At 48.9% G+C, this 21,538-nt stretch overlaps 1 protein-coding gene across 1 annotated transcript in view; it reads right to left on the bottom strand.

Moving 5' to 3' along the window:
* Positions 1–3,683: 3,683 nt before the first annotated feature.
* LOC103187330 (mitogen-activated protein kinase kinase kinase 5) overlaps positions 3,684–21,538 on the bottom strand; it is a 51,947-nt gene continuing 34,092 nt past the window's right edge. Inside the window, exons 13-28 of the mRNA XM_042338530.1 lie at positions 21,355–21,436; positions 20,925–21,058; positions 20,384–20,511; positions 18,243–18,379; positions 17,782–17,887; positions 17,081–17,238; positions 15,943–16,120; positions 14,323–14,488; positions 13,416–13,575; positions 11,848–12,033; positions 9,252–9,357; positions 8,203–8,437; positions 7,576–7,688; positions 7,020–7,126; positions 5,389–5,465; positions 3,684–4,478 (exon numbers count right to left, since the gene is read on the bottom strand). Of these exons, the coding sequence (XP_042194464.1) occupies positions 4,421–4,478; positions 5,389–5,465; positions 7,020–7,126; positions 7,576–7,688; positions 8,203–8,437; positions 9,252–9,357; positions 11,848–12,033; positions 13,416–13,575; positions 14,323–14,488; positions 15,943–16,120; positions 17,081–17,238; positions 17,782–17,887; positions 18,243–18,379; positions 20,384–20,511; positions 20,925–21,058; positions 21,355–21,436 (2,131 nt within the window). The 3' untranslated portion in view covers positions 3,684–4,420. The remainder of the gene's footprint in view (positions 4,479–5,388; positions 5,466–7,019; positions 7,127–7,575; positions 7,689–8,202; positions 8,438–9,251; positions 9,358–11,847; positions 12,034–13,415; positions 13,576–14,322; positions 14,489–15,942; positions 16,121–17,080; positions 17,239–17,781; positions 17,888–18,242; positions 18,380–20,383; positions 20,512–20,924; positions 21,059–21,354; positions 21,437–21,538) is intronic.

Genomic DNA, 21,538 nt, shown 5'->3' with positions numbered 1-21,538 from the left:
ACCTTGAGATTTTTTGTTCCAGTGGGAAAAAGTTCCAGTTCCTCCAGTCTCTTAAATAAGAAACATAAGAAATAGGAGCAGGAGTAGGCCATTTGGCCCCTTGAGCCTGCCCTGAAAGGTGCCTTTGTTATCTGTCATCTGTGCCTTTGCTACCTGTCCCTCTCTCTCTCACCCTTCTGTTACCTGCCCACTGGCTCCACCACTCCGATAAGAAATCAAAAGCACTCAGTGTACCTGAACTTGGCTGCGAGATCAACCAACAGATTTTGTTCTCACCAGATCCTGTCTGATTCAATCCTTTCACGGGTGTGTGCTGTGCCTAAGGCAACGTTGTACTTACACCATGTCCAGGTGGCGTCACATTACCCTCATGGGTTTGAGCCCTGGTGGACTTTGAGCTCCCAGTCTCCCTGTGCAGCATATCAACCCCCACCAACACTTCCCCCAACTGCTCCTCTTCCTCCCCCATTGCTTATTATGTGATGTCCTGTAGCTCAGCGCTTAAAGCACTTGCCTCGCAAGCGAGAGACCTGGGTTTGATTCCCGGCAGGGCAAGACATTGGGCAAGTTTCCTTACTCTACATGGCTCTGTTTACCAGCAATAAGTAGGAACCCGGTTGTCAGTTGATTGTCGGATGACTTTCCATGGGCAATAAATCCTTTAAAAAAAGTTGGTCACTTCAATCCAGGACTGTTTGTGGGACGCTGCTGTGCACAATTGGCTGCGTGTTTTGCATACAAAATAAACAGTCAATTCACTTTACAGTATATTCTGCGAAGCGCTTTGAGACATCTCAAAGATGTGACAAATGGGCATAGTTTTAGAATCAGAACTGGGAGGTCCAGAATGGACAATTTGAGAGTGTGCGAGTGCGGAAATCTCTGTCAAAGTCGGTTGTCGGTGCGGTAACCATGAGCACATTAAAAAACAGTCTGGGTGCATGTTTCAGGGAGAATAAGGCTGAGGGATACAGGGAAAGAGTCAGATCATGGGACCAGGAATTGGATCTAGGATGGGCACTCATATGAAGAATAAACACCGGCCGGTCTGGAGGACCTGTTTCTGAGCTGCACCTTTTAACAATCTATGAATCACTGAGAGCCTCACAATGCTCTGAGCATCACATGCCCAGTGCCTTATTGTCACCGAGATGACCAGTTTGGTGCCAGGCTCTGGGCAGGTGTACTCTGAACACCGGCACACACTAGAGAGAGAGCTTAAAATGTTTTAAATTCACTCTTGATTTGGAAGCTGGTTTCTTTTTCAGAAGTGAAGAAACATGGCTTTCAAATTAAAATTGAATTTAAGAATGTTTTCCTTAGTTCTTTGCCATTTTCAAGAGTCTGCGTCAACCCCTCACCAGGTGGTACCAGTGGTTCCTGACCAATTCATGTTCGGTTCTTACTTTGCAACAAAGTCTATCTTACACAGAAACCAACCCGCCCAAGATGAGAGGGAAGGGTGAGGGATTCCAGCTGCACTTCCATCAACTTACAAAAGGCGATGTAACAAATGTAAGGATTATTATTTATTATTATCTTCAGTCTTAAGACAAAGTGGTCTTAGAGGCTGAGACTAGGTGGGAATCTGGGTCCCTGATGGACTGGGCTGGAGGAGTACTGTGTATAAGGAGATACAGCAATACTGTCCCACAATGGCTCAGTTGGTGCAAAACAGTCACAAGATCACAAGATGGGTTTGGATGAAGAAGGCGCTTTGGCCCATGTGATCTCGTCCCTCCAGAATATGGTGGAACCATCGCTCAACGGGAAGGGATGTGTGCTCGAGCTAGGGACCAGAACACAGTGGCAATGCTCTCACACGTTTCATGCTGAGCTGTGTAGCCCACCGGGAAGCTCTGCAGGGAGTTCCTGGTACCTACTATGCACTTAGTGAGGTTCAAACCCACACTTGTCTGATGTTGAACGACCAACTAGTGACTATCCCCTTGGGGGTGGGGGAAGTAAGTGGGGTCTCCTTGGGGCTGAACTGGCTCCAAGGTGACATGTTTGGCGATGGAATGTCAGAATCCAGCCAGCCCTCTGTGGCAGCCCCTCTAGCGAGTGCAGTTCCTGAGCCAGGCGGTCCCGCAGTACTCCAGGGCACTGGTGACGACAGCATAGCTCATCGACAGGGCCTGAACTGCGTATTTTTGGATGAGTTGGAGCTTGTGGAGGGTGGAGCTCGGGAGGCTAGTGAGGAGAGTGTTGGACAGTCAGTCCTTGGGGTAACTTGGCCTGAGAGTCAGTCTATAATCATAGGCTTCCCACTCACTTGATGATGAGGCGTGTGTTTCCCTTTGGAACCCAGGTTGATGTTTAAAGTTTAAGCTGAACACATCTTACACCACATCCTACACCGCGACCCTCTAAACAACCGGAGGCTTTAAGTGTTGGATCCTTTGTTCACCAACTTCACGTAAACACGCACGCCCAGGAGACTGAGCCCAGATGCTTGTAACAACCACAAAACCCTGAGTTTATTCCAGAGATTGCTCTTCCCCAACACCAGGACTGAGCCATGGGGACAAACCATGACATGCTCCCAGAGCAATGGGTGGGTAGAAGGGAGTTCCAGCTAAAGCATCAATTCGCTCTGTTAAAGAACTGGGAATGTACCTGTTTGGGAACGTTAAGGGTATAGGAGAGGAGATTGATGTCTGTGGACAGGAGAAAGCTGTGGCTGTTTATTGGAGATGTTTGTTTGGAAGAATCTCCTAAACTTTGTTATTGATTAACTTTGTGTACAGGGAGTCTCTGCGTGGAAGCTGTCCCAGGAGTTAGTGTAGTGTGAGTGTGTGTTTGGGGGGTGAAATCCATGAAATTTGCCTGGTCTGTGGAAGAGTGGGCTTGATTGTGTTTTTTCTTTCTGAGCTTTCAGATCTTCCAAAGAAAATCCTTAACTGTACCTCGAGGTCTCTGTTCTGGTGATTGCTCCTCGGCAGAGAGCAGTGCTCCTGCTCTACAGCCAACAGCCTCTCGTCTCTCCTCTCTCCCCTTCCTAGTGACCCCTGCTGCAAAATGCATGTATATGCACCTTGGTGGGTGAGGGTCAAATAATAATCTGTGCATTTGATAGCTATATCACGTTGGTGTGATGTCTCACAGCACTTCACAAGATTTTACTCTGAAACGGAATGACTGTACGTGTAGGCAGACACACAGCAAACTTTTACACAACAATGCACGACAAACAGCCATGAAGGAATGAGCCAATTTTATCTGGGGGAATGTTGGCCAGCACAGCGCAGGGGACTGTAATTGGAGTTGAGAGACTGGCGCCATCTTAAGGCTCAATAGGCAGAATAGATTGTATAGTGAATTGACTGTATATTTTGTGGGTGACCCGTGGCAGCCAATTGCGCACAGAAGTGTCCCACAATCAGTTGTGGATTGAGTGACCAAATTATTATTATTTTAATTTTTTTTGAAGGGATTATCACCCCCGGAAAAGCGATCCACCAATCGACTACCAACTGGATTTATACTTACTGCTAGGGAAACAGAGCGATTGGAGTAAGGAAACTTGATCAAGGTTTCACTCTCCCTGGGAATCGAACCTGGATCCTTACACTTCGGAGGGGAGCGCTCTAACCACTATGCTACAGGACTCCATAGCTGTTTGCCCATGGCTGGGTCCCAAACTCAGAGATTGTCCACTAACACAATAAAAGGTAACATGGTTTGTGATCAAATATTTTCATATCCTGTATTATGTCACATATCATCCTGCAAATGAATGCAAACAATAAAATAGATTGCTACATGTTTCTCTCCAATGTTCAGCACACGGGAGAGAATTTTGACCTTGTCAGTTTCTTTGGTAAAACAGCGGCAAAATCCACTGAAACCTCGGAATGATTCTCTTGAAACTTAAAAGTATAAAGTGCCTGTCATCATTAGCAACACAGCGCAGCATTCAATCCTCGTCCAACGACGTGAACTATAGGAAAAAAAACAGGAGAGGTTGAGGGTGTGTGGACAATTGGGAAGCACAGCGTGTCTGGGGACGCTGCCCTGCCTGAGGGGCGTTATATAAGTGCAAGTTGTTATTGTTGTTGTATCTGGTACACAGCACTGAGCGAGGATGGGTCACCCACCCCAAAATTCTGCCACCTTTAAAGTTCTCATTCTCCGCGTGTGTACGTGTCAGCATCGAATCCACAGGCACTCCTCTGCTCTTCTGCCCTCAACGGAACAGCATCGCTTGGCACAAAGCAGATTGGAATGACTCCAGGGGTACGAGCGGCCCCAGGGGTAGGAGCAGCTCCAGATCTTTTGCCCTTTTGCCCACATATTGCCTGTGGGCACCGCCATCACATCCAGCTGCCGCTCTATGAGGCCTGTGTTGCCATGAAGAGTTTGTCCTGGATGCTGCCATCCAGAGATAGGGATCAGAACACTGCAGGTAACTCACTGCTCAGTGCCCACTTCGGTGAGCACTGATAGCTGCCCACAGCCTGAGAAGCATTCCACCTCTGCAACAGAGAAACAAGGGGATAATCTGACACACACCAACCACTAGACATACTTCTCACATGCAAACGTATGCACGCACACGCACACATACACATGCAAGCATCCATACTAAGTATCCAGACACACACACACACACGCGTATTCCCAAAAAGTATACACAATCACACACAATACAGTAACATACACATATACTGTACATAGATACACACACACAAACACACAAACACCTTGTAGTACATTATACTATGTTTTAAAACCAAACAGCACAGTTGGTTTCTGTTGTAATATGGTGGTTTCGATACATAAAATCGACAGAGTATTATAACAGATTTCTGCTGTCGTCACTACTTCCAGCCATTTGCAACAGCCACACTCTCTATACAGACACCCGCTCAGAGGTAATAAAGTGCATCTCCAATCATGTTAACAACTAGCCTCAATCAATAGTAATAATATTGGATTTGGTTACTGCACATTATCACGTCGGAAAGACCTTTCAAAGCTGTTCACGGGATTTATGTGAATGAAGTGACTGTGTATTTTGTTGCCTGGTCAGTGAGTCAGAGCTCGCTGACTGGCATGACAGCCAAACGTGCCTCAGTGATTGAGATTTAATTTTCCCACTTAGAACTTTCCTGGTTTATTGATTGTGTCCTACCCAGTGCTGTGAATGGAGACCTTCACCTCACACCTGGCCCAGTGGCCCAGAAGTTATTTGCCCACAAAATACAGAGTTAATACACTTTACAGTATATTCTGTGAAGTGCTTTGGGGCGTCTCGAAGACGCTATGTCAAATGCAAGGATTATTGTTACTATTCTCGCTGTGGGAACAGCACATGACCCAGGAGCAGGGAAGTTATCATTAAGAGAAAGGATTGGGTTTCAGGAGACGAGAGCCAGACATTACCTGATCTGAGTGTACGTCAGGTCATCTCTCGTGGCACTGCTCAGGAGGTCCTCCAGTGAATACCCGTGTGCCACAATCTGCAAACACAAGAGCAGTGTTAGTGCTCGCAGTGTGCATGTCGTTCACACCAAACACAAAAGGGAATAACTGCCACCTGAGTTATGGCAGTTATTCCCTTTTATAGGAGTGGCTCCAGGTGTAAGAGTGGCTCCAGGTATAGATGTTGGGTCTTCCAAGTGAATGATACAGGAGTCGCTGCGCTGCTGGGGTGTTGAGATTTGGGTGCGGAGTGTGGAGATGTGTGTGAGTGTGTTTGTGAGTGGGTATTGTGAAGTGCATGTGTGTGTGTGTGTGTAGAGGCGTATTATATTGTGTGTGGATGGGTGTGGGTGACGTGAAAGGTGCAATGGAATTGTAATTTGTTGTTGTGTATGTGTGTGTGTGTGGGCGAAGTTGCAGAGTCTCACCTTTTTGAACTCTGTAACTCGTGATTGTCACTTTTTAGGGACTATTTATAAAGTTAGTAAATCACAGTAAGACAGGCAGCTCTCAAGGTCATGTCGTGTGTACGTGTGTATACGTGTGTGTGTATAAGGATCTGCTGATCTATCACACTCTACGAATGAGAAAGAAGCTGAATACGGCTGTGCGAAGAATGCTAGTGTACATTCACGGCATGTTTGTTAAAAGGCAATAATTAATGTGATGCATTTACTGCAGTAAATTGGGCAACATGGATGAATGCTCCGGGGAGACCTGCTGGTGGTTTTCTTGGTCAGCCAGGTATCTAACACACGAACAAACCTATCACCATGCTTAAAGGTCTCTGAACTGAACCACACCCAGTCTAGACTGACTCTCGTGCAGTGCTTGTGGGAGCCCTGCATTGGAAGCCGGAGGTACCGACTTTCGGATGAGGCTTTAAACTGAGGTTCCGTCTGCCTGTTCAGAAAGACGTTAAAGATCCCACTCGCTATTTGAAGAAAAGAATCCTGTCTGACAAACCCCCGGATAAAATTGGTCACTCCCATGTGTTGGGAGTATTAGGCACAGGCTGGCAAGAGCCAAGGTTTAGAAACCACAGATTCTGCCAAGCTTCCAAGCTGCTTGTCCAGCTAGGACAACCTTGCTCATTAGGGATTAGTGGGAGCTTAGTGGAAAGAATTCCTGTCCCTCCAAGTCCTGCCGATGAGTCAGACTGGGCTGGTCTGTCATCAGCAGTGCCCTAGAATACTGCGGACCCGCCTGGCTCAGGAACCGAACTGGAGACCGCCACAGAGGGTGGACTTGATTCTATTGCCAAAAATGTCACGTTGAGTCATTTCAGCTCCAAGGCCTCACTTACCTCCCCATTCTCGCCAAAGAGGATAGTTCCTACTTCTTGCTTTCTCCATTTCTCTTTTAAATATTCCAATTAATTATGGCTCTAGAGCTTTCTGTGGTAGCACATTCTCCTCTAGATAAATTGGTGGTCTACCAACATGGCTGTTTCTGGGCTCAAATTGGCTTTGTTTTTGCCCACAAACACGCAACCCTACACTTGACAGCAATTACCTGTGAAACACAGAGATTTCATCATTCTAGACATTGTATGATATGCAAGACAAATGCTGGCAGTTCCTATTTCTCACCGTGCAGATAGCTTCTGTGTTGATGTTCTGCTGCTGTAGCCAGTGTGTGAGTTGCTGGGTGTCTGTGTCCAAGGGCAGTGTCTGTGAGCCGGGTGCGGAGGCCTCATCTAAGCAACAAACAGATGGTTATTTCCTCAATCCTCCTGCATCAATCACAGCAACCTTTAGTTTGGAGCAATTTGATTCAGGTACAGAAGATGTGACTTTACTCTAACCAACCAAAACTCTATCAACTTAACAACACAATTTACTAAATCTTAGTGGCTCAGTGATGTATACCTTTTCAAAGTGGGATGTGGGGGTGGGAGCTAAGGCGAGGAAGGGGTGGTCAGGATAGTCGGGTGGAGGGGTTCCCTCAGTCGCCCACTCAGCCACAGACTTTGCTACTGTGTGGTGTTGCAGTGAGCAGTGTTGTAGCGTGCTGTGTGCTGTAGCTCCAGCACTGGGACAGTGTTGTCAGCCTGAGGCCAGACCCAAACCATGCATTCCTCCACCTTTCATTTATTCCAAGTTCCCATCTGTTTCAGGTGGCTGCCTCGCTCACTTCAACACTTACCCATCACCCCTGCCCTCTTCCGAAGTAGATCAATGTCTTTCTGTTTCTGAGTGATGGCCTGGTGAAGCAGTCGCTGGCATTCTTGCTCCTTCTCTGCCAGTTCCTCCAGGAGCCTGGACACAAACGCTCGGGATGTTATAAGAAAGACTTTTTGAGCTCGCATAAAAATCCTGCCTCCCCATTCACCATACCAGACGCCGTTCCAGCAATTTGCGCAGAGCAATGTCCTACAAACAGCCATGAAGTGAGTGACCAACTTATGCGGAGGATTATCTGCCAGAACACCGGGAGAGATAAACTCCCTTCTCTTTTCAAACAGTGCAATGGGAATTGTTGGCCAGGACAATGGGAGTAATTCCCTTCTTGTTTCGAACAGTAATAGGATCTCTAACATCCACCTGAATAATTTCTATGATTCTATGACTCTTGCATGTTCCTCAATGCTGGGAGAGTGAAGCCAATGGCAGCTCTAGCCTGGCTGTGATCAGGACCTTAGCACAGATGAGACCCTGCGATGGCTCTCTGTATGACTCAGTTTGACACAAAGGGAATCTCTGTAACCATGAGTTTTGCTGCAATAAAACCTCTCGCTTTTAATCGGACTTTTTTTGCGCCTGAGGCTCGTACCGGCTCGACTCGATCTTGAGCCGGCTGAGCTGCACGAGGAGCGAGCAGGAACTGTGCTGGGAATCGTGTGAAAGCGAGTGACTGAGGGTGCCAACTCCAGATGTTCCTGCTCCATCATTGTAGCAATCCTGCTCTCTCATCTCACAGCAGTTCTTCCCCCAATCCTCTGGCATGCTCTCTGGCTCTGGCTCCTCAGTGTCTTGTTCGAAGGAAGATTGGAGCTGGAACTTCAGTTCTGACGGAAAAAATAAAACAGATGAAACGTGGAGCCCGTGACCTGCTGACCTGGCAGTGAGCGATCGTCAAGACTAATAATACATTAATTGCTCGTATTTGATGCCGCGGGTTATCACGTTGTTGAGACATTGCAAATTGCTTCACAGGATGTTATGGTGTAGGTAACAACTGTGGATTGCTTGGTAACAACAACAACAACAACAAGATTCCATTTATAAAGCGCCTTTCACGTCAGGAGGACGTCCCAAGGCGCTGCACAGTTGGGTCATGACCCGAGCATTGGGGGGGAATGGTCAGGGTGAGGGGAGGGAAGGGAGGGAGCGAGGAGGGGGGAAATGGTCAGGGTGAGGGGAGGGAGAGAGCGAGGAGGGGGGAAATGGTCAGGATGAGGGGAGGGAAGGGAGGGAGCGAGGAGGGGGAAGAGAGTCGAGAGGGGAGCTGAAGGCACGGTCAAAGAGAATCGCCGGTAAACGCGGCAACCAATTCATGCACAGCTAAGTCACACAAACAACCATGAAGTGAGTGACCAATTTTTTTTATAATTGTGGAGAATCGTTGGTCAGGGCAGAAACAACAGCAACAAATTACATTTGTTTAGTGCCTTTCATATCAGAAGGATGTGTGTGTGGGGGGAGAGGGGAAGGATGGGGGGTATATTTCGGAGGTGGGTGTCTCTGACCTGGGCGGGGTGATCTGTTTCCTGGTAAAAGAGGGGGAGAGTGGTTGTCTGTGGGTGGGAACTGGTTTAGGGGGAGGTGGGGGAGGAAGTCAGGGGGGAGAGGTTAGAGCTGGGAATAGGCTACTGCCTGTACCTGGGAGCAGCAGGGTGAAGGCTATCTGCATTGTCTTGCAGATGATGTTGTCCAGAGCAAACATCCAGTGTGGTTTAATCTGGTGATGTCTCAGTACTTTTTTGACCTGGAAAGGAAACAATTATTAACAATAGAAGGAGCTGAGCTATAGATAGAATCTATGCAATTCTATGTAGGGAGCTGAGCTCAGCATCCAAGGCTGCACTCTCCACCTCTCAAAGCCGGTCAGGAACCTCGGCGTTTTGTTCGACCCTGAGCTGTCCTTTCTCCCTCACATCCGCACCACAACTGGCACCGCCTTCCATCACCTCCGGAACATCGCCAGACTACGGCACTACCTCACCCCTCACGCTGCTGAAACCCTGGTCCACGCCTTTGTCACCTCAAGGCTGGACTATGGGAACTCTCTCCTCGCCGGCCTTCCCGCCACCTCCCTCCACACTGCAGGTCATTCAGAACTCTGCAGCTCGTGTACTGTCCCGCACCAGGCTTCGCGACCACATCACTCCCACCCTCGCTCCCCTCCACTGGCTCCCCATCCCTCAGAGGATCGATTTCAAGATCCTCATCCTCACCTACAAGGCCATTCACGGCCTCGCTCCCTCCTACCTCTCCAACCTACTATCCCCCTACCTACCTGCCCGTACCCTCCGTTCCTCCGGCTCCGCTCTGCTCCACGTCCCCCGCCCCAACCGCCCTACCATCGGTGGTCGGGCCTTCAGCCTTTCAGCCCCGAGGCTCTGGAACTCTATCCCCCAGTGCCTTCGCCGCCTCCTCCCTTTCCTCCTTCAAGGCCGGTCTCAAAACCTTTCTCTTTGACCGAGCCTTCAGCTCCCCTCTCGACTCTCTTCCCCCTTCTCGCTCCCTCCCATCCCTCCCCTCACCCTGACCATTTCCCCCCTCCTCGTTCCCTCCCCTTCCCTCACCCTGACCATTTCCCCCCTGCTCGGGTCATGACCCAACTGTGCAGCGCCTTGGGACGTCCTCCTGACGTGAAAGGCGCTTTATAAATGGAATCTTGTTGTTGTTGTTGTTGCTGCTGAGCTGTCTGTGCCACTGTTTACACTGCGCCACGCCAAGCCTCTGGTTGGTAATGGAGCCACCAGCTCGCCTCATCATCAGGAAGCGGAGAGGCCGGCCAGCCCCTGGGACAGGGATTCTTCCCACCTTGCTCCGGTAATCCTTCACACCAAACTCGAATGGGCAAGACAGCCATAGTGGGACAAGCAGTGGGAATCTTGTCAGACTCCATGGTTAATTTTAATTGCTTAAATGCCAACAATTACCCTGCTCCCACACACACAGTCTGTGCTCCCCATGCCTCTGCCAAGCCAAGATTAATAATCTCCAGGATTGGGTAAGCAGATCATCCTCCAGGAGAGTGCACATTCCATTCCCTGGGAAATTTTCATACCGATGTGGAACTCTTGTTGTTTCTTAAACACAGCGACGAGCTCCTGCATGCCTCTGGCACCCACAAGATCACAAGACCAGTTCGGATGAAGAAGGCCCTACGGCCCAAACAAACTCATCTCTCCAGAACACCCACCCTACACAGTGTTCCCCCATCACAGCATCAAGCTGCTTTTTAAATGAGTCCCAGTTTTCTGGCCTCAACCACTCTTCCTGGTAACCTTTTCCAGTCGATGATTCCCCTTTGCATAAAGAAACACTTCCTGGTGTCTATCCTGAAATTGCCGTTTACCACTCTAAACATACCTCCTCTTGTTCTGCTATCATGATAAATGCTAAAGTATTGATCTGGATTTAATTTTACAATCCCATTTAAAAAATTTTACACCTCTAGGAGGTCCTCTCTGAGTCATCTTCTCTCAAGACTGAAGGGGCCTAGCTTGTCCAGTTGTTGCTCACAGTTCATTCCTTCAACACTGGGGATCAATCTTGTTTGCTCTCCTCTGCAGAGCCTCCAGGGCTTAGGCTGCTCCCTTATGTCATGGTCACCAGAACTCTCTGCAGTATTCAAGGTGCAGCCTGACCAGAGCACTGTACAGCCTGAGTATGACTTCTGGGGATGTAAACTCAACAGATTTAATCCCTGGTTGACCAAAATAAATAGTTAGAAAACTAACTGATTATTACTTCCTTGGTTTCTCACCTGTCATTTCCTCCTCCCTGAACTTCCCATCCCTCTCTTAGAATCATAAAATATTACAGCACAGAAGGAGGACATTTGGCCCATTGTGCCTGTGCCAGCTCTTTGGAAGGGCTACCAACTACTGCCCTGCTCTTTCCCCATATCCTTGCAAACATTTCCTTTTGGAGCACCTATCTAATTCCTCCACCAATCCCCTCTCTCCCCCACCAATCCCCTCCCTCACCCCTCCCCCACCAATCCCTTCCCTCACCCCTCCCCCACCAATCCCCGCCCTCATCAATCCCCACCAATCCTCTCCCTCGCCTTCCCCCACCAATCCCCTCCCTCGCTCCCCTCCACCAATCCACTCCCTCGCTCGCCTACCCCACCAATTCCCTCCCTCGCCCTCCCCGCCAATCCCCTCCCTCGTCCTCCCCACCAATCCCCTCCCTCGTCCTCCCCACCAATCCCCTCGCTTGCTGCCCTCTCCCAGACACTCACCGCGTCCTGGAAGCTGAAGATGAGGATCTGCACCCCATTGAGAGCCGCTCTGTCAAACTGCAGTTCATCTTTGAGGCTGGCGAGGGCACTCTCCATCAGCTTGTTGTCCGGGGAGCGGATGTAGTCCTTCAGACAGACCACAAGCTGCCGCACGTGGTCACATGTTAGGTTGGTGGCTTCCGTGCTCTGGGTTCAGGGAGAGAGCGAGAAATCAGCCTCAGAGGTCATACGAAGCTTCAATCTTACTAAATATTTAAGAAATAATATCTCAAACTAATATCTGAGGAGCCAATATATCACACAGTTATACAGTAACAGTTTGGAACACGATATGTCAAACGACGGCCAGGATGGTGGAAGGCGAACTGGATGGACCTTAGCCTTCTTTCGCCAGCTGTTCTTAATTGCTCTCGAATGGCTCCTCTCCTTATACAGTTTGCCTACAACTCGGACTTTGTGTAAATCATACTCAATGTTATGGCTCGACTGATACGACTTATGTGAGTTTTGCAGGAAAATAACAACAATAATAATATTGGTGTAACATCGATAGCATGGAAATGTCTCCAAGAGCTTCAAATGCAACTGCTGTCAAGTGTAGTGACTGTATATGCGCAGGAGGAGAGAGCTGGGCACTGAGTGACACAGGCTGGTTGCCTAGGCTTTACTGCAAAGTTAATTTCCCCTCATTTTACCAAACCCTGAGAATGTGACCTCAACACAATAAGTAACAAATGAATGTGTTGCCAGGATAAGAATTTCTGGATTCCGTTCCCTGTCACTCAAAAGAATTTTAACTATTCACGTCTGCAAAAAATTCTCTGCAAATAAACAATCCTCGGTGTTTCAGCAGCTCCCTGCTTGTCCCTCGTCCCCTCCGCTCCACCATTGGCAGCCGTGCTTTCAGCCATGACACCCTGAAACTTTGGAACTCTCTCTCTCAATCCCTCCGCCTTGAACCCTCCTTCCCCATTTTCAGACCACACCTAAAGACCTTTCCCTTGGACCGTACCTACGGTCACCTCCTCCCTCCCTCCTGGTTCAGCATCCAGGCTCCGCCAATGTTCAGTGCTCTGAGGCATTGCCCAGTGTGAAGGGCGCTATGTAAATTCAAGTTGGATCCTTTTGAGCTTGGTGATGGGTTTCCACATGTGTCAGGCACCCACTGACTAAAAGAGCTCATCTTTTCAGACTTAGGGTGAGACCTGTGGCTATTTAATATGTATTCAGATGCCACCAGCTTCCACAACACCGTCTATCCAGCACTCCCAGGTCAGTTACAGCCTGTGTTGAGATACAACACAGATTGTAACTAGCGAAAGACAGAGAGAGAGAGAGAGAGAGGCAGAGTGAATTTGAAAGAGGTAAAGAGATTGTGAAAGAAGCAGAGAGAGAGTGTGTGTGGGAGCCAAAGTGAGTGTGTGAGAGGCAGTGAGAGAGAGTATGAGCGATGAGGGGCAGAGACAGAGAGTGTGAGAGGCACAGAGAGAGAGCCCTGAGACGTGAAGTAGGTTATTTAAAGTCAAGTTGTTGTTGTTGAGTCTCCACACACCAACTAATCATGTTACCTGAGCTTGAGCTTCTAGAATGTTCTGGACTATGATGTCGCTGTCCTCTGTGAGGATCCTGTAGAGCGTGTCTCGCCGTTCACTGTCTTTCTTTAACTGGAATAGGCAGGCGTTCTCCTCTGGGGAGCAGGGGCTGCTAGGATCCTCGCCCTCGGGAACACTGCAAGGGGCAATCCCGAATAAACATTCCTCAGTTTGCCCATAAACACAGTCACTATACTTGACCACAATTCCCTACGAAGCACTTGGAGATTTTTGGATGTTCTAAGCGCTGTGTCAAATGTGAGGATTTACATTGTTTTATCTGCACTCTTTCACTTCACCCCTTTAACCATCGCAGTGCCAAAATCCCAACCCACGTCCTCACTAAACCACAGCTCATCAGCTATTGCGCACTCCCAGTAAACAGTAGTCATTTCAATGGTGACAATTTACATTTGAAAAGCACCATTCACACAGAGTGAGGTCTCTGACCACCAAAGGAGATGGTGCTTTAAGCAGGTTAGAGAGGGGGGAGAGGGGAGAAAGGAGGTGAACATTGGCACAATCACAAGATCGGTTTGGATGAAGAAGTTTCTTTGGCCCAACTGATTTTATCCCTCCAGTTCCCCCATCCTACCATTCCCTATCACAGCATCAAGCTGAGCCTAAGGTCATGGCCCACATCCTTGGCAAACATGATCAAATTGAGTCCAATGTTTTGACCTCAACCATCCAACCTGGCAGCCTTTAACACGAACAAGCAAACATGACCAAAGATTAAAATCTCATCAAAGATCAGCTGGCATCTTTGACAATGTAGCTTTCTCCCAGTACTACACTAGAATGTCCACCTGGCCTGTAAGCTCAAGCCCTGACGTGTCACTGGAACCCACAGCCTCTTAACCCAGCTCCGCGCTGTAATTACCACAGAAACTCCTGTTTTGCTGAGCTGCATTTTGCAAATAGACCTTGACCTTGACCAGCGTTATTTCGGGAGAGGTGTCTCAGGTCCAACGAGGAGGCCAGAGGATCGCTGTCACTTGAGTCCTTAACTTGCTCAGGAGCTGGGACAGACAGACTGTGGAACAGCTCTCCTTGTGGGAAAGAAACATCATCAATTCCTTCGAAGCAATTACATAGAAAGGAAGCGAAGCAGCCCTCAACAATAACACTGTGAGTTTATCAACCACATCTTGCAGTAGGCACTCTTCCCACTCGGCTCCTGTTAATTCTGTAAGCCAAAGTCCCAACAGGTAGGGTGGTCCTCACTGCACAAGCAGCGAGAAAGCTTGCCAGACAGTTCTCTGAATATGCATGTTTAGCTGGTTAAATCCACCATTTACCCCAAAGTACACTCTGACGTAATCAAGCATTAGCTCTCGACAACCTGTGCTAAATACTCAAAAGTTTATCAAGGTAGGTAAGCAGGATACATCTATCCAGGGAAAGAGTGCAAATTCCATTCTACACCCAGGGAAATGTCCACGTGTTAGTTGGCATACCTATGTGGAAGTCTCAGTCCGATTCGGCTAATCTAAAGCATGGTGATGGGTCTGATGATCCAGACTGAGAGTTCCATGTATGCCATCTGCACATAGAAATTCTGTGATATCTGGAATAGAAGACCCAATTTCTCCCCTGAGAGACACACCCTGTTTACCTAATTCCAGAGAGTATTAGGTGCAGTTTGGAAAGGGTCAAAGCTCACGGACCCAATGTGAAAGGTTCTATATCAATATAAATATAAATGTATTGTTGTTGTGAACCTTAGAGTGTGCGTTGGGGGTGACCACTGGAGTTTAATCAGCTTGCCATTGAGAGCTTTTCCACTGCTTGTCAAGCTAGGACCACCCTACCCCTTAGTGCTTTGGCTTACAGGGTTAACGGGAGCTGAGTGGGAAGAGTCCCTACCCCGAGTAACCACCTAAGTCGAGCAATGACTAGAGACAGCCATAAAAGGTAGACTTGATGTAGGAGTTGAGGTCAACAATGTTCTCACGATGGAGAAAGGTAGTGACAATCACTGCCTGCAGGTGGCTGTGACACTCCCCACGCCGGACACAGCTTGACATTGCACCACATCCCTGATTTCTGGGCTGAACATTGAACACGAGAAACAAACAAACTCCAGACCCGAGGCTGGGAAGAAATTGTCGAATCACAACATCCTCCTCACCTGCTTTCACCTTCCAATCATCCCTCATTCTACCCTCCTTCCTTGGTTCTTTCGCTCCCCTTCCTCTTTCTTCTTCCCTTCCTTCACTCCCACTCTCTCACCCCCGCTCTCTTTCCCCTTCCCTCCCTCTCGCTCTCTCCCCTCCCTCTCGCTCTCTCCCCTCCTTCTCTCTCTCCCCCTCCCTCTTTCCCCCCCTCCCTCTCTCTCCCCCCCTCCCTCTCTCTCCCCCACTCCCTCTCTCTCCCCCACTCCCTCTTGCTTTCCCCTCCCCCTCTCTCCCTTCTCTCTCCCCTCCCTCCTCCCACTCTCTCTCCCGTCCTCTCTCTCCCCCGCCCCTCTCCATCCCGCCACCTCAGTGCTGTGCTGTACCTGGTTTGGGGCTGTATCTCCCTTTCCTGCGACTGGCAGGGCTGAGGAAGGTGTCTCGGAGCAGCCCCCCCGCTGTGGCCCGCTTGTCGGGGTCGGGCTCGAAGGCGCGCAGGAGGAAAGCTTTGGCCTCGGGGGACATACAGTCCGGGATGTCGGGATGGATCTTAAACATACCAACCTGGAGCAGGGACAGCAGGGAATCAACACAGCAACACACACACACACACACACACACCTCACTCAATCCCGCAGCAACTTGACCTGTCAAACCAACGGCAAAGTACATTTCGACTGTTACCCTGTCAGGAAGCAACAAGTGACTGTCAAGGTATCAGGGGTGGCAGCCAGGCTCAGCGTCTCAGTTACACAGAACACTATCAGACGCAACAACTACTACTATGTATAACTATTGTACACCACTGTCATGATTACATCCCACTATCAATCACTGTCTTACACGGATGTCCCCGTTTTACCCTTTTATCAGTGTCAGCCTGGCCCCAGTGGTAATTTTCTCAAATCCCACGTCGGGACTTGAGCTCACGTAGACTAAGCTGACACTGTAGTGCAGTGCTGGGGGGGGTTGTTGGAGGTGCTGTACTTTGGATGAGGCGTTAAACCTGTTCAGATGGATGTTAAAGATCCCGCGGCGCGATTCCAAAAGAGAAGCGAGTTTCTCTCTCCCGGTGTCTTGGCCAACTGTGGGACATTGCTGTGCGCAATTGTGTTGCCGCGTTTGCCTCCAAATACACAGTCACTTCATTTCAAGGCGTATCTCGTGAAGCGCTTTGGGACGCCCTTCTGTTGTGATAAGGCGCTGCGCCAAATGCAAAGGTGAATAATCCTTACATGTGACACTGCATCTTCCAAAGTACGACACAGCATTCAGCGTGAAATGTAGTGACTGTATTTGGTGGGTACTCGCCTCTGTTTGCTGTTACATTCCTGGTCGAACTGTGCTGTGCTGAGGGGCTCAGTTGAGGGCTGTGTGAATCCCCAGTTATTGACCCCTGTGAATTAACCCTTACACACCCGCTGTCCTGAGTCCGCAGCGAGCTGTGTTATGACAACAACAACTTCCGCCTGTCCAGGTCTCTCCACGTGGCCTGGTGTCTCGGAGAGTTTAAAGGTGCGTTACCTTGAACATGGCGGCCTGCGGCTCCCCCAGCTCATAGAACGGGGGCTTCCCTGTAGCCATTTCGATCACTGTGCAGCCCAGAGACCAGATATCAGCTGGCTTCCCATAGCCCCGCGGCCCCTTGTCAATGATCTCAGGTGCCATATACTGCAGAGTCCCTGAGAGTGAACACATGGGGTCAGTGTACACACACACACACACACACACACACAGGGTCAGTGTATACACACACACACACACACACACATGCATATGAGGTCACTGCGCACACAAGGTTTTCAATTTCATTCACAACAGTAAAAACAAGCAATGGACCATCTCTCCCCACACTGCGTCTCTGTCTCTCCCCACACTGTGTAAGCCAGTCGTGCTGTTCTCTCTGATTGGCACAAGTGAAATGGTTGTGAACTGGGGGAGGTGGAATGGGATGGTGAGGAACATTTGTTACACTGGACAACTGACCTCCATCCCCCACCATTAACACACACACACACACACACACACACAGGCACATTACATACACAGGCACACATACATACAAAGACGCGCACATACACACACAGCTCACACACACAGACATACTCACATAGACGCACACACACACTCGCACGCACACACACAGACGCGACACACACACAGACGCGCGCGCACACACACAGACGCGCGCACACACACAGACGCGCGCACACATGAACACACACCTGTGAAGGTCTCTGTACAGGGGTTGATCCCGGCCAGTCGCTTTGAGGTCCCAAAGTCAGAGATTTTCAGCACGCCACTGTACGTATTAATCAGCACATTGTCTCCCTGCAAACAGCACACGGCAATCACAACCAGCTCCCCACACATCCCCTTCCACCCCACCGCGCCGCTCCCCCTCCCCAGGACTTCTTTCTCGCACTCTCCCCCCCCACCCCCGTCCCACACACACTTGGACTCTCTCCCTTAAAAACAACTGTTTGCACTCTTATAGTACCCTTTACACAGGGCAGAATCTGGAAGTGCTTCCCACCCCCCTATCTCTCCCTGTACTCTCTCTTGCGCTCTCCCTTTCCCTGTACTCTCTCTCTCCCCCTGTACTCGCTCTCTCTGCCCCTGTACTTGCTCTCTCTCTCTCCTTCACCCCCTCTCTATTTCCCCCCTTGCGCTCTCGCATGTGTACCTTGATGTCTCGGTGAACGATCTGGTTGTCATGCAGATATTTCAGACCCTCCAGAATCTGCTTGGTGTAGAAGATGATGGTGGCTTCGTTGTCCTTCAGCGGCCCCCACTTCGAGCGCAGCAACGCTGAGAGGCTGCCTGGTGCCAGAGACACTCACATTAACACCGAGATACTAGTGACAGACACACTCATATAGCACCGAGATACCAGTGACAGACACACTCACAGTAACATTGGGAGCGCTTGTAACAGACACACTTGCATCAACCACCAAGCGCTCCGAGGAACGACTGCACGTGTTATGTGCTATATATAAATTCAAGTTGTTATTGAGACGCTACGAGTGAGAGACGATTGCATTTGACACAGACGTACTGGTCACAGAGACGCATATTAACACCAAGAGTTACCAGTGACAGTCACATTAACACTGAGAGAATATTTTACAATAATTACTCTTCAGTGTAGTGACTGTGTACTCACAGGTGGACGGAGCAACTGATCTGTGCACCAGAACATCCAATAAACAGGCATGAAGCGAACGACCAATTTTATTTGGGGGAATGTTGGCCAGGACACTGTGAGACACTCCCTCTCTGTTTTATTTCGAAAAGTAGCTTGGGATCTTTAACGTTTATCTAACCAGGCAGATGGGACATTGGTTCAACATCTAATCCTACAGACGGCACCTCTGATAAAAGCCAAGACTTAGACTCCACCCCAGATTGTGCAATGGGGTAACTGCTGGAGTTTAACCAGCTGAAACCAAACTGTTTACCATTGAGAGCAGTGACCAGCAAGCTTCCCACTGCTTATGCAGCTAGGCTCACCCAACCTATTTGGCCCATTGAGTCTGCACTGGCTCTCAAAGCAAGGTTCATTCAATCCCACTGCCCTGCCCTATCCCCAGACCCCTTCAAGCCTCTCTCCTTCACATATCCTGCAGCTCAGTGGTTAGAGCACTCGCTTCGCAAGCGAGTTACCTCTGATTGGCACAAGTGAAATGGATGGAAATGGCCCGCAGGGTTGGAACACAAAATCTTGGGCAAGTTTCTTCACTCCACACACCTGATAATAATCCCTCAAGAGAAAAAAATAATTTGGTCACTCAAACCACAAATGTTTGTGGGACGCTGCTGTGCGCAATTAGCTGTCGCGTTTCGTCCACAAATATACAGTCAATTCACTTTACAGTATATTCTGTGAAGTGCTTTGAGATGTCTAGAAGACGTGATAAGGCGCTGTATCAAATTCAAGGATTATTATTATTTTATTTAATTATATCCTTGTGCAATTCCCACTTGAAACCCACAATGAACTCTGCCTCTCCCACCTTATTTGGCCCAACACCTCTCTCCAAAAAGAATATGGAACTTTATTTAGGCCGCAGTATGATTATTAACTACAGTTTGGGGCATTTCATTATATAAGGTTCATCAGCTTAATCTTCAACAACTGAGCAGGTTAAAGATTAACCTGATAGAGGCCTTCAACAGATAGAGGAAACACAGAGATTACTCCCGACACAGTAACTCTGCGAGACTGTCATATCGATCGAGTAAAGAGCAATAGATTATAATAGATAATATAATACAATAGATTTCCACTGGTCGAAGGCACACATTTAAGGTAATCGGGAAGAGGATTAACGGAGAGGTTTGAAAATATTTCTGTATGCCGGGAATGTGGAATCCACTGTCACAACCTGAATTTAGCAAAGCGGATAGATGATTAAAAAAAAATTAGATTGGCGCCTGATAAAAAAGAATTTTAAAGGGCGCAGAGGAGGGGGAGGGAGGGATTAGTGGGTGATTCATATGGAGGAAAACACCAGCACAGACTTGCTGGGACGTTTCTTTGGTCCTTGAAGTAGCTGGCGCATTTAACTACAAAAAATAGTCACTACACTTGGCGTTATTTGCTTATGAAGTGTTTCGAGATGTTTCGAGGCGATGAGGTGCTATCGAAATGCAAGCACTTTCTTTCTTCCCGTCCAACTCCAGAATAACGGTAAAATTCCCAGGAATACAAGGATACTCCAGTCCCAGGACTCCAGAATCGAACGGGAGCGAGTTCTAAGGTCTCTGAGACGCTACCTGCCGTGAGGGGTACTGTATAAATGCAAGTTGTTGTTGTTTTACCTCCTGGGACCTCTTCCATGAAGATCTTGATGAATCCATCCTGACTCACGGAGCCCAGGTACTGTACAATGTTGCGATGCTTCAGTCGCTTGTGGAGAGCGATCTCCTCGTGCAGAGGTTGTGAGTATCTGTCAGAGCAAGGTCACTGTGAGTGAGGGAGCGAGGGAGGGAGTGAGTGAGTGAGGGATGATGAGTGAGGAAGGGAGTGAGTGAGGGAGCAATCGAGCGAATGATTGGAATGATTCAAAGGTAATGAAGAAGAAATGAGTGTGTGAGAGAGTGAGTGACTGAGTGAGAGAGGGAAGGAATGAGTGAGAGAGGGAGTCAGAGAGTGAAAGAACTAGTGAAGGAGGCAACCAGTCTCGGAGAAAAATAGGAGCAGCATCTAGGACAGAGAGTCTTAGCAAGTGGTGTCTCGCTGTGGAGCTGGCCTGAGCTGCAGTTAGAGAGGAGAGTTCCCAGTATTTCCAGGGTATTGCCAAAGTTGGATGGGAATGTCGCAGTATTCTGGATGTGATGGCGGGGGCAGAGCACAGGTTACCTGTTGTCTCTCTCTGGGATCTCCTTGATGGCGATGCGGACCTGGTTACTGAGGTGCCGCCCGGCAAACACCACCCCGTACGTTCCCTTCCCCAGTACCAGCCGATCTCCCTTCTCTGTGTATTCGTAATTGTACTGCATTCAGCACAAACACAACATCAGGCTAAATACACATTGCCTGGTCATCAACCCACCACCACTTGCCCTTCACCCCTCCAGCCTGCAGCTCGAGTGCAAACCCTTGACTGTCCTCCGCCTTCAGATGTCCTCCCGACGTGAAAGGCGCTGTATAAAAGCATATTTGTTGTTGCTGGCCCACGCAGGCAGATCTCCCGCGTGGCCAGGTGATGCCAGCGATGCTCACGGGGATGTCGGTGATGTAAGATTAAGTAACAAAGGAAATGTTTCTGCACTGCCTGTATTTCACCCACCTCCAACGGTTCCTCAGTCAACTGCGGGTCATCATCTCTGCTCCTCCCACTCTCTGTGAAAGAGTTTAGCAACTCACAGAACCTGAGGGAGAAACACACAGACCCTGAGAGAAATATACACACACACACACACTCACAGACCCTGAGAGAGAGATACACATACACACACACAGACCCTGAGAGT

This window comes from Callorhinchus milii, unplaced genomic scaffold (genome assembly GCF_018977255.1).
Source record: "Callorhinchus milii isolate IMCB2004 unplaced genomic scaffold, IMCB_Cmil_1.0 Scaffold10, whole genome shotgun sequence".
In the NCBI taxonomy this organism is placed as follows: domain Eukaryota; kingdom Metazoa; phylum Chordata; class Chondrichthyes; order Chimaeriformes; family Callorhinchidae; genus Callorhinchus; species Callorhinchus milii.
Note: the sequence above shows the minus strand (reverse complement) of the source record. Positions and strands in the feature narration are given on the sequence as shown.